Genomic DNA, 13543 nt, shown 5'->3' on the forward strand with positions numbered 1-13543 from the left:
CCAAGGAAACCAATTCATTTGACGCTTGGAAATAGATGTTTAGTAAGTCTTATAGCTGCCACTGGAAATTAATAATCCAGCCTTTTCCCTGCAGTCTAGTTCTCAAATATGGGAAAGCTTGTGTTGAAACCCAGATTGCTCTGTCCCACCTGCAAAGTTTCTGATTCAATAAATCTGAGAGGGCCCAAGTATTAGCATTTCTAATTAGTACTCAGATGATGCTGATGCAGCGTGTTCAGGGATCCACTTTGGGAATGCCTGATTTTTTTAATATTTTCTCTATTGTTTGAGTACCAAAGATTTCTTATAAACCAAATTTTAGGGAGTGAGAAACCAAAGAAAGGACTGGTAAGGCTCTAGGAAAATTGTTTAAGTCTGAACAAAGAAAGATATGCAGACTTGGTCCTTATCGCCTTGTTGTGTTGATGATGTGATAAAGGAGCCTGTGCAACTCTGTGCATATACTTGGTAGCTGTGATCTCTTGAGAGGCTTTGGATTTGGAAATACTTAAAGACACAATATTGTGTGTAACATGAAATGTTAGATTTACCTAAAAGGAAGGATGATTTCCTCATTTTGAGAGCATGAAATTGGAAAATAAAAATGTGAATTGTTAAATGGGATTTAATGGGGTTCTTATTTTAAAACTTTACTTCCTGACTTGATGATTTTTACATGCTTTGTCATGGGCTCAAGCTCAAAGCTCACATTGTTTTATTTTATCTGCCTATCTCTCTATCTCTCTATCTCTCTATCTATCTCTCTATCTCTCTATCTCTCTATCTATCTATCTATCTATCTATCTATCTATCTATCTATCTATCTATCGTGTGTGTGTGTTTGTGTGTGTGTGTGTGTGTGTGTGTGTGTGTGTGTGTGTTAGGATCTCCTGGTTTCCCTGGACAGAAGGGTGAAAAAGGACACACTGGTGCAACTGGTCCCAAAGGATTAACAGTAAGTTTTGAGTATATTATAGAACAAATGATGTAGAAGAAAGCCATTTGCACTTTGATTTTCACCTTTGGATATATATAAAAGAAATTTAGTTTTTTTAATTAAATTGTGATTTATTTCATTCCTTGACTCCCCCTGACTCACATTGTTCACTTGATTTATAGCTTTGTGTACTAAATATTACTGGGTGGGTTGATAGGATGAACTGGAAAGAGGAAAGTGTTAGAAAAAAAATTGATTTCTCTTTCTTTGTTTGCCCTCTCTCTTTTATTTCTTTCCTTTCCTTTCCTTTCCTTTCCTTTCCTTTCCTTTCCTTTCCTTTCCTTTCCTTTCCTTTCCTTTCCTTTCCTTTCCTTTCCTTTCCTTTCCTTTCCTTTCCTTTCCTTTCCTTTCCTTTCCTTTCCTTTCCTTTCCTTTCCTTTCCTTTCCTTTCCTTTCCTTTCCTTTCCTTTCCTTTTCCTTTCCTTTCCTTTTCCTTTCCTTTCTTTCTTTTTTCCCCCCTTCAGGGCATACCAGGAGCTCCAGGTGCTCCAGGCTTTCCTGGACCTAAAGGTGAACCTGGCGACATCCTCACTTTTCCAGGAATGAAGGGTGACAAAGGGGAGTTGGGTTTTCCTGGAGCCCCAGGACTCCCTGGTTTACCTGGCACCCCTGGTCAAGATGGATTGGCAGGGCTTCCTGGACGCAAAGGAGAACCTGTGAGTTGGTTTGATATTCTTGGTTTGGTGATGTCAAATTGTTACTTTGGGATGTTTCCTAGGATGTGACTAATGCTGAGATGAACACCCAATCGATGCTTAAAAGCATGTGATTAATATATAGCATTTATACATTATTATTGACTATGTAGGTTTCTTTAGCACTCTTTTCTCAGTTGTTTTATAATTTCCTTCTCTTTAACCCATTACTATATTGAGTAATACTGGCTATGAATAGCTGGGCAGGAGGTTAAGATGCTTATGGGTCAGTGGGAAGTTCCCCTTTTCTTACCCCACATATCCTTGTCTGGGTTTATTTAGACACAAGGCAGAAGTCTAATTTGGTTTTTAAACTTACAGATTAGTGTGAGTAGATGGCCATGTTAAATGTGCCACGGAACCGAAAGATTGAACATATGTGAACAGTATCTTTTTGTGTACAATACACAACCCTGGATCTTTATGTGAGAAGTGATATATAAAATATAAGCTAGACTATATACTTCTTAACTTATGCTAGAATATAAGCTTAATGAAGGCAAAGTTTTTTTGTCTATCTTTATTCTTTGTCTGTATCACCAGCACCTGGCACATGGTAGGAACTCAAAAAATACTTGTTGAACGACTGAATAAGGGGAGTGATCACACATCCCATCCCATAATAACACACAGCTTTTAAGAAGAGCTATTTATGGCTGTATCATTTCTCTAGTTGTATTCAGAAATGCCAACCTACAGAGAGCTGTCATATCTGTATGTTTCTGTATTAAACTTTTCCCTTTACAGGGTGGAATTGCTTTTAAGGGGGAAAGAGGTCCCCCTGGAAACCCAGGTTTGCCAGGTCTCCCAGGGAATAGGGGTCCTATGGGCCCTATTGGTATTGGACCTCCAGGCGCAGTAGGTGAAAAAGGCATACAAGGTATGGCAGGAAATCCAGGACAGCCAGGAATACCAGGTGAGTTTACTATGGTTGTTTTGGTTTTTATTTGGTGCTTAAAAACAGAAAGGAATTGTCTTTGGCCATTCTTGGCTTCCCATCATGAGAGAGTTGTTTCCCTGGACACTTATATTTGGGTTTTTCAGATCTCCTTAGCAAGGGAACACAACATGTGTGTTTTTTTAAGGGGTGGGGTTTCTCTTTAATTTAATTTTTTTCTGAATATCTCCATTGTTGTTTTGAAGTATTTGATACATAATGCTTCATTAAACAAATAACTATATCAGAAACACACAAGTAACTGCCACACACATCAAGAAACAGAACATTGCCAGTATCCTAGAAACCCCCATCTTCCTCCTTGCTCTTTCCTGATCATAATCCCATTCCATTTCTCCAAGAGCAACCACTGTCCTGACTTTTGCATAATTTCCTTTCCCTTACTTCACCCTCTAGTATTATCACTGAGGTAAACATTCATAAACAAAGTACTTTAATTAAGCTTCTTTTTGAACTTCATATTAATGCAATCTCAATGTTAATATTCTTTATGTTAACTTTGCCTATAGCTATAGTATATTCATTTTCATTGCTATTTAGTATCCCAATGTATGTGTGTGTGTGTATCACAGTTGATTTATCCACTCTATCGCTAATGAACAATTGGGTATTTTATAGTTCTGCCCTATTATGAATAATGCTTCTATGTACATTCATATATATATATATATATATATATATATATATATATATATATATATATATCCTGGTGTACATATGCACACACATCTCTGGGTCAAGGATCAGCAAACTACAGTCCATGGATTAAAACTGGCTCACCACTTGTTGTCATAAATGAAAGTTTCATTTGAACACATCCACTCTCATTCACTATTGTCTGTGGTTGCTTTTGCACTATAACCAGAGTTGAGTAGTTGTGAGAGAGACCATATGGCACACAAGACCTACAGTATTTACTGTCTGGTCCTTTACAGAAAAAAATTTGCCAGTCTTTGGCCTAGGTTATAGATTTACAATTAGCATTTTCAAGGCATGGAATAAATGCATCTTAAGTTTTACTAGATAATTCCAAACAATGTCCAGAGCAATTGTTCTAATTTATGCTCCTACCAGCAGTATTAGAGACTTCTTATTGCTCTGCATCCTCATAAACATTTTGTATTATCAAATTTTTATATTTTTGCCAGTCTGTTGAGTGTGATACATCTCATGGCGTTTTATTTTGCATTTCTCTGATTACATTAGAGTTTAGTATCTTTGTATGTTTATTGACCATTTGAATTTCCTTTTATGAAATGCCTAGTCAGGTGTTTTGACCATTTTTTTCTATTGTATCGTTTCTTTTTCTTATTGATTTAAAGGAGGCTATGTATGTTACACACATATATACATTATATATATTCTGTGCACTAGTTCTTTGTTAGCTATTTATTTTGCAAAATGTTCTCTCCCTATGGCTTGCCATTTCACTCTCTGTATGGTGTCTTTAATAAACAGAAATCAGTTTGAATGTAGTCAAATTTATCATTCTTTTCTGTCATGGTTTGCGCATTTTTTTGGTCATATTTAAGAAATTCTTCTTTGTCCTGAGCCTATTTCACGTCCCTGTTTCAATTCATGAGAAGTGGGTGTGCTTAGACTTTGCACACATAAAGCCTTAATGTACCATTAGTTTACCAAAAATAAGTATTTTCCTTATTTGCTACAGTTTGAGGTTTTTAGATTCTTTGGTGTGTGTTTTTCAAATTTTTTTTATTAAATTTATTGGGGTGACAATTGTTAGTAAAATTACATAGATGCAGGTGTACAATTCTGTATTACATCATCTATAAATCCCATTGTGTGTTCATCACCCAGAGTCAGTTCTCCTTCCATCACCATATATTCGATACCCCTTACCCTCATCTCCCACCCCCCACCCCCCACCCCCCTTACCCTCTGGCAACCACTAAACTATTGTCTGTGTCTACGAGTTTCTGTTTCTCATTTGTTTGTCTTGTTCTTTTGTTGTTTTTGGTTTATATGAACATTTGTGACAACATGGATGGATCTTGAAAGTGTAATGCTGAGCGAAATAAGTCAGACAGAAAAAGCAGAGAACCATGTGATTTCACTGATATGTGGTTTTTAGATTCTTTTGACCTACATTTAAAAATATTTTCTATGAGTTTCTGTTTCTCATTTGTTTGTCTTGTTCTTTTGTTGTTTTTGGTTTATATACCACATATCAGTGAAATCACATGGTTCTCTGCTTTTTCTATCTGACTTATTTCGCTCAGCATTACACTTTCAAGATCCATCCATGTTGTCACAAATGTTCATATAAACCAAAAACAACAAAAGAACAAGACAAACAAATGAGAAACAAAAACTCGTAGACACAGACAATAGTTTAGTGGTTGCCAGAGGGTAAGGGGGGTGGGGGGGGGGAGATGAGGGTAAGGGGTATCGAATATATGGTGATGGAAGGAGAACTGACTCTGGGTGATGAACACACAATGGGATTTATAGATGATGTAATACAGAATTGTACACCTGAAATCTATGTAATTTTACTAACAATTGTCACCCCAATAAATTTAATAAAAAAAATATTTTTCTATAAATCCATCTTTAATCAAGGAAGCTCTTAAAGCTATCATCTACTTTTTCTTTTTGAAATTTCGCCCTCTGGTATCTTCCTTGAATATATAATATGGGATTGTTTTTCTTGTTAGTTTGTGTTTTTAAAAGATTATTCTTTTTTTTTTTTTTTGGTTTTTAATTAAAAGATATCTTTAATCAAGTGAACACATATTCACTATTGATTCCCTTTTGTTCTTAGGTCCTAAAGGTGATCCAGGTCAGACTATAACCCAGCCAGGCAAGCCTGGCCTACCTGGTATCCCTGGGAGAGACGGTGAAGTAGGTTCTCCAGGTATGCGAGGAATTTATTTGACCATGTCTTCAACACTTACTGACTTCTTTCTTTGAAAGTTTCACTTTCAAAAACTATTGCTTCTTCTTAGGTGATCCTGGTCTCCCAGGCCCCCCAGGCTTGCCAGGAATGCCAGGTAGCAAAGGAGAACCAGGTATCCCTGGAATCGGGCTTCCTGGACCACCTGGTCCCAAAGGTAGGTAGGGCTGGACAGCAAGCAGCTATGTTACCTGGTTAGTATGACATTATTCTTTGGTATAGTGCACTCAACAAATTTTCTATGTACTTAAAAAATATATACATGAAAAGTCACAGCATGCATGCACTATAATTCCATTGTCCTTATCTAAAATAGTCCAGACAAGAAAGTATCTAAATTATAGGTAATGCAAAAATGATATATAAGCTTTAAAAATCACAGTAATTATTGTCTTTTGTGTTCACTGTTGTATTTTCAGGGCTTAGAACAGTTCCTGGAACATAGTAAACACTTGATAGATATCTATTAAATGAATGGATTGTATTAAACAGATTTATTGCACACATGTATTCAAATAAAGTTTTATCCTAAATCATATTCTCTTGATTTACTGAAATTTTTAAATGTTGTTGCTTCAGTTCTGCTTTATTTCTCACAAAATTTATTCTCATGAATGGCAAAGTGTGCATTGGTGTGAGAATGGTGCTAAACATGTCCTTACTCATTTATACTGAATGATTTCTAAAGAGTCAAATTTGATTTTATGTGTACAAAGTGTGATCAAACAATACAGTGAATGTTTAAATTTAAAAATATATATATTACAGTGAAAGGCACATTGCCATTAATCCCCCCTGAAAATACTCCCCCTTGCTTCAAACACACTTATCGCATTGTTCTTGCCATTTTCTGAAGCAGTTCTGGAAGTTCTCTTTCATGAGTGTCTTTAGTTGTGCTGTTGTGGCTGCCTCGATGTCCAAATCATTTTGACTTTGGGGAAGAGCCAGAAGTCACATGGTGCCAGATCCGGTGAATAAGGTGGATGACGACACATGGTAATGTTTTTATTTGACAGAAATTGCTGTACCAGAACTGATGTGTGACACGGAGCGTTGTCATGATTGAGGATGAAACCATTTGCCCATTTCATGTTAATGCATTGTTCGTGATCCATGATTTATGGCACACTTTAAAACACACCTGCTCTCACTGTAGCTCACACCTGACTGATTGCACCGAACGAGTTAAAACTCGTCACACACTCACACGCTGTTACTAAGGGACATCGCGCCACTTCCCTTATTGAAGATTCCTGCCTTTCCATTGGATGGCACTCAGCAGCAGCATTCACTGTAGCTTTTGATCACGCCTCGTACTCGTATATAGTATATGTGTAATATCTGCAATTGTTTTTAGCTAATTTCCAGAATTATATGGTAGGCCTTTTATTATATTATATCCAGATGTAAGCAGAAGAAAAGATTTTCTGTTCTTGTGTGAGATTCATTCCACATGTTCAGTTTTATCTCTCAGTAATAGCTCTCATTTTCCTTTAGAAGACCGTATCTTCCACACACATTAGTCCTATATGAAAATGATAGGACCATAAAATGATTGAGAGGGAATATCAAGTATCTGTAAGGCTCGATTCTAACGAGTTATCTAAAATATCATTGTGGCTTTAACATCTTACTGTAGTCACTAAGCATAATTGGATAGAGTGAAAATGTGGGTTTGGGAGTTTGGGTATCTTTCTTAAAGTGTCTTCTATTTAGAGATTTAAAACTAACTTTTCATTTTACAGGTTTTCCTGGAATTCCAGGACCTCCAGGAGCACCTGGGACACCTGGGAGAATGGGCCTAGAAGGCCCTCCTGGGCCACCAGGCATTCCAGGACTGAAGGTCTGAAACACTTTATTCTTTTCCTGTTTCCTATTTCCCCTGCCTTCCTTAGCCCTAGCTCTCTATTTTCACTTAGACATCATCCAAATTCTTCGCTATATAAATAAACCTTAACTGATTATATTTTCATTTAAAAATATTTAACACAAAACAATCTTTAGTAGTTTCTGAATCCATTTTAGAGTGGCCGATTATTTGATGAGAGAGGTTATAGATGAAAGAATGCAGTCATGGGCTTCTCCTGTGCTTCTCAGTAATATCACCATCCCATTTAATCTCTGTCCATGCCTGTGTGTGATGATTGGTTGAAATGGTGTTGAAAATCATGTCAAGAGCTTCCCATTCTGTCCTTCTGTCCCCATTCCATCCCAAATACATTGCAAATCACTGCTATTAAAATAATAATAATAATAATAATAATAATAATAATAATAATAAAAAATAAGTTTGAGTTACTTTCCATTCCTTTTATTATATCTTAGCTAATTTAAGATTTCTTCAGTGAACCTTCAGCAAACTGCTGTGGTATATAATTATCCTGACTGTCCCTTTGTTTTCTCTGTGTTTAATTAATTGAAACTTCTTGCGTTTTCATCATTACTACTTTTTTTTCAATGGGAAGAACAATTGACCATTACTCCAGCTGTCATGAGAAACCACTTGTTTATTAATTAATTGTTTTTATTTTATTATGAACCTATTCAAGTTAAGACAAACGTAAAAGGAATAATACAATGAACTTTCATATATCCATCACTCAGATTACAAATTATGAAGATTTTATCATATTTGCTTCATCTATTTATCTTTGCTGAAGTATTTTAACCCAAATCTCAAATTTGTGTCAATTCACCTATAAATACTTAAGTATTCTTCTCTAAGTGTACATTACGTACAAAAACCACAGTGTCATTACCATACTTAGTCAAATTAAAAATAATCATCTAATACTTAGTCTATAATTACGTTTCCTCACTGTGTTCTCTGATCGCTTGATCTCTCAGTTATCTTTCTTGTTCTGAAACCAGTCCAAATCATTTAATTTGTTTTACTAAGTCCAGTTTCCCATCCTTCCAGATGGTCTTTCCAACATACCAATTACTTTTCTTTTAATTACCCTACTCCCTAACCCATGGAGGAAAAATATTACCTTGTACTTTCTGCTTTAAATACTCTATGGTAAACAATCAATACTAAGAAGGGTTTTGCTGTGTTTTGTCATGTGTATGCTCAAGGGAGAACCAGGATTTGGGCTACCTGGGCCACCTGGGCCTCCAGGACTCCCAGGTTTCAAAGGACCCCTTGGTCCAAAAGGAGATCGAGGTTTCCCAGGACCTCCAGGTCTTCCAGGACGCACTGGCTTGGATGGGCTACCTGGACCAAAAGGTATGGAGGCTGCTGCTACTTCTCAGTTTGCTTTTAACTTTTAGAGATAATGAAACTGTTGGGAAAGTTTATGGGTGGTAAGTCCAATTAACTGGAAAGTCGGTGCTACCACTCTGTCACTGCTTTTTTTTTTTCATTGTTCATTGATATATTTTGTTTTATTTCATTGAATAGATAATACAATCATATATGTGTAAAAGTAACACTGAGACGTCTTTCCTATACCACATCTCCATCCACGCTGTTCCTCCCCATCCCATATGTGGTCATTTTTAGTTACTTATTTATCCTTCTAGTGTTCCTTCATACAAATGCAAGCCAATTTAGTGTATGTGTGTGTGTGTGTGTGTGTGTATATATATATATATATATATATATATATATATATATATATATATACACACACACATTTACTTTCCTCAAAAGGTAGTATACTACCTTTTGACATGTTGCATTTTACCATATTTCACTTAAATTATATTCTAGAGATCAATCCAAAGCAGTACATAGAGACTTTGATTTTTTAAGAATAGCTGACTAATATTGGATTGGTTGGGTATACCATAGTTTTGTTTTATTGTTTTGTTTTGTTTTGTTTTACCAGTTGTTAGTTGCTAGATTGGGTTTTTTGATACTTTTTTCTCATTGGAAATAATACCACAGTGAATAACCTTGTATACATGTTATTTCATATGGGTACAGGTTTAATAGAATAATAAATAGGAATTTTTTTAATTGAAGGGTAAATGCATCTCTAGATATTGTTGTATACCTCTCTAGCCACCATTTTACATTCCCAGCAGCAATGTATGAGTGTGCTTAATTCTTCACAACGTTGATAAGTATGTTAACAAACTCTTGGATTTTTGATGGAACTAAGTAGGTATCTCAGTATAGTTTTTTTTAAACACATTATTGTGAACATATTCAAATACACAGAAAAATTAAAAGAATTGTACAGTGAAAATCCATATAATCCACCACCTAGATTCAACAATTAACATTATCTCTTTGCCAACATTTTACTTTTTTAAATTTCATATATACAGAATGTAGAAAGAATTTTACAGTGACTACTATATACCCATCATTGATATTCTGTCAACATTTTACTATGCATGATTTGTCACATATCTATACATCCCTTTCTCCATCCACTGATTTATTTTTTGATGCATTTAAAAGTAAATTGAGACAGTGGTATACTTCTTCCTAAATACTTAAGCGTGCAGATCATAACTACACTTCAATTGTTGTTCTTTCTCTTTTAATATAAAATATTAAATGAGATGCACACACCTTAACAGTACATATGCTGGATTTTGACAAATGCATACACCTGTGCAACCAAACCCCTATCAAGATATAATCCCAGAAATTTCCCTTTTGCCCCTTTCCTCAGTCCCTACCCCAACATCCACCACAGTGGCAACAATACTGTAATGATTTTTTTCATCGTAAATTAATTCTGCCTGTTCAAGAATTCCATATGGAATCATACAGTATGTATTTTCTCTGTAAGGCTTCTTTCACTCAGAATATTGGTTTTGAGATCCATTCATGTTGTGTTTATCAGTAGTTCTTTCCTTTTTATTATTAAGTATTTTATTTATAAATATACCAAAGTTTCTTTATTCATTTTCTGTTGATGGACACCAGACTGTGTCAAGTTTTTGGCTATTGTGAGTAAAGCAGTGAAGAATATTCTTTTACAAGTCTTTTTGTGGATATGTGCTTTCATTTTCCTTGGGTAAACTCCTAAGAGTAGAATTGTTAGGTCATAAGATAGGTATATGCTAGTTGTAAATGAAACTACTAAACCTTTTCCCAAAATGGTTGTACCATTTTAAACTTGCACCAATACGGTATGAACATTTCAATTGTTCCACATTTTCTCCAATATTTGGTGTTATCATTCTTTTCATTTTTGAATTTTGGTAGATGTGTTGGTAACATATTTTAGTTTTATTATATTTTACTTTGTATTAAATTTATTGGGGTGATATTGATTAATAAAATTCTATAGTCTTGAAGTAGTGTACAATTCTATAATACATCATCTATATATTGTATTGTGTGTTCACCACCCAAAGTTAAATCTCCTTCCATCACCATATATTTGACCCCCTTTACCGTTTTCCATCTCCCCTTTCCCCTGTCCCTTTTCCCTCTGGTAACCACAAACTGTTGTCTGTGTCTATGAGTTTTTGTCTTGTTTGTTGCTTTCAGTTTTATATCCCACATATGAGTGAGATCATATGGTTCTTGACTTTTTCTGTCTGACTTATTTTGCTTAGCATGATAATCTCAAGATCCATCCATATTGTTGCAAATCGCAGTATTTCATCTTTTCTTATGGCAGAGTAGTATTCCATTGTATATATATATACCACATCTTCTTTATCCAATCATCTATTGAAGGACACTTCAGTAGTTTCCATGTCTTGGCCACCGTAAATAAAGCTGCAATGAACATAGGGGTACATACATCTTTACAGGTAAATGTTTTCAGATTTTTGAGGTCGATAACCAGAAGAGGGATTACTGGGTCATATGGTAATTCTTTTCTGAGTTTTTTGAGGAATCTCCATACTGTTTTCCATAGTGGCTGTACTAATTTATATTCCTACCAGCATTCTATGAGGTTTCCTCTTTCTCCACAGCCTCTCCAACACTTGTCATTACTCATCTTGTTGATAATAGCCATTCTAACAGGTGTGAGGTGGCATCTCATGGTTTTGATTTGCACTTCCCTAATACCTAGTGAAGTTGAGCATTTTTTCATATATCTTTTGGCCATTTGTATATTCGCGGGAGAAGTGTCCGTTTGGGTCCTTTGCCATTTTTTAATGTGATCATTTGTTTTGTTGTTGTTGAGCTGTATGAGTTCTTTATATATTTTGTATAGTAGTAGCCCTTCGTCCGATGTTTTTCGTGAATATATTCTCCTATGCGGTTGGTTGCCTCTTTGTTTTGTTGATGGTTTCTTTTGCTGTGCAGAAGCTTTATACTTTGATATAGGCCCAACCTTTTATTTTTGCTTTTACTTCCCTTGCCTTTGAGATCAAATTCATAAAATTCTCTCTCAGACCGTGGTCCCTAAATATAGCCCCTGTGTTTTCTTCCATGCCAGCAAAAATTCATAGACACAGATAACAATTTAGTGGTTACTAGAGGTAAGGGGGAAGGTGGGAAAGAAGAAGAGGGTCAATTATATGGTAACAAAATATTTGACTTTGGGTGGTGAACACACAATGCAATATATAGATGGTGTATTATAGCATTGTGTGCTTAAAACCTATATAATTTTATTAACCAGTTTCCCCCCCCAATAAACTTATTTAAAAAAGAGAAAGGGGCATATAAACAAAAAAGAAAAAAGACACATTACCAATATTAGCAATGAAAGATGATGCATTGTTACATACTCTACAGACATTAAAGGAATAACAGGGGAGTATAGTAAACAACTGTATGCCCGCAAATTTGATAATTTAGGTGAAGTGTATGAATTTCTTGAAAGTACAAACTACTGAAGCTCACTGAAGAAGAAATAGATAATCCAGATATTTATTAAAGAAACTGAGTTTGTAGTTAAAATCCTACCAACAAAGAAAACTACAGGTCCAGCTGGCATCACTCATAAATTCTAACAAACATTTAAAGAAACAATAACACCTGTTCCACATTATTTCTTTCCCAAAATAGAAGTGGATGGATTTCTTCCCAATCATTTTATGAGGCCAGCATTACCCTAATATCAAAACCAGGTAAAGACATTATAAGGGGGAAAAAAGCTATAAACCAATATCTCTAATAAAAATGGATGTAAAAATCCTCAAGAAAATATTAGCAAATCAAACCCAACAATATGTAAAAAGGATTACACAATACAACCAAGTGAAGTTTATTCTTAGAATTCAAGGCTGATTTTGAAAATAATGTGATTTGCTCTATCCATCTAAAGAAGAAACGTTATATTATCATCTCAACTGATGCTGAAAATTATTTGACAAAATTCAACATCTATTCTGAAAAAGTACTCTCAGAAAATTAAGAATGAAAAGAAACTGTTAGTTTGATAAAGGACATTTACAAAAAACTTGATCCAATATATTTAGTGGTAAAAAACTAATTACTGGGTCGGCCCGGTGGCTCAGGCGGTTAAGCTCCATGCTCCTAACTCCGAAGGCTGCTGGTTCGATTCCCACATGGGCCAGTGGGCTCTCAACCACAAGGTTGCTGGTTCAACTCCTTGAGTCCCGCAAGGGATGGTGGGCTCCGCCCCCTGCAACTAAGATTGAACACAGCACCTTGAGCTGAGCTGCCTCCCAGATGGCTCAGTTTGTTGGAGCGCGTCCTCTCAACCAGAAGGTTGCCAGTTCGATTCCCGCAAGGGATGGTGGGCTGCGCCCCCTGCAACTAGCAACGGCAACTGGACCTGGAGTTGGGCTGCACCCTCCACAACTAAGATTGAAAGGACAACAACTTGATTTGGAAAAAAGGCCTGGAAATACGCACTGTTCCCCAATAAAGTCCTGTTCCCCTTAAAAAAAAAAACTAATTACTTTTCCCCAAAGATATGGAATGACACAAACATGTCTTTTCTTTCCAATTTTTTTCAGTATTGTACTGGTAAACCAATAAAGCAATGAAATGCTATAAGGCAAGAAAAATAAATAAAAGGCATACAGATTATAAAGGCAGAAATAAAAACTGTCTCATTTCACAGGTGACTTGATTTTCT

General features: G+C 35.6%; 1 protein-coding gene across 5 annotated transcripts in view; it reads left to right on the plus strand.

Moving 5' to 3' along the window:
- Nucleotides 1-13543, plus strand: part of COL4A5 (collagen type IV alpha 5 chain) — a 373394-nt gene that overhangs the window by 202817 nt on the left and 157034 nt on the right. For all 5 annotated transcript variants that reach the window (XM_074323261.1, XM_074323263.1, XM_074323262.1 and 2 more), the window contains 7 exons: nt 885-955; nt 1462-1653; nt 2440-2608; nt 5436-5528; nt 5620-5724; nt 7313-7410; nt 8646-8796. In XM_074323261.1, coding sequence (XP_074179362.1) covers nt 885-955; nt 1462-1653; nt 2440-2608; nt 5436-5528; nt 5620-5724; nt 7313-7410; nt 8646-8796 — 879 coding nt within the window. The remainder of the gene's footprint in view (nt 1-884; nt 956-1461; nt 1654-2439; nt 2609-5435; nt 5529-5619; nt 5725-7312; nt 7411-8645; nt 8797-13543) is intronic.

Source organism: Rhinolophus sinicus, chromosome X, assembly GCF_036562045.2.
Source record: "Rhinolophus sinicus isolate RSC01 chromosome X, ASM3656204v1, whole genome shotgun sequence".
NCBI lineage: Eukaryota > Metazoa > Chordata > Mammalia > Chiroptera > Rhinolophidae > Rhinolophus > Rhinolophus sinicus.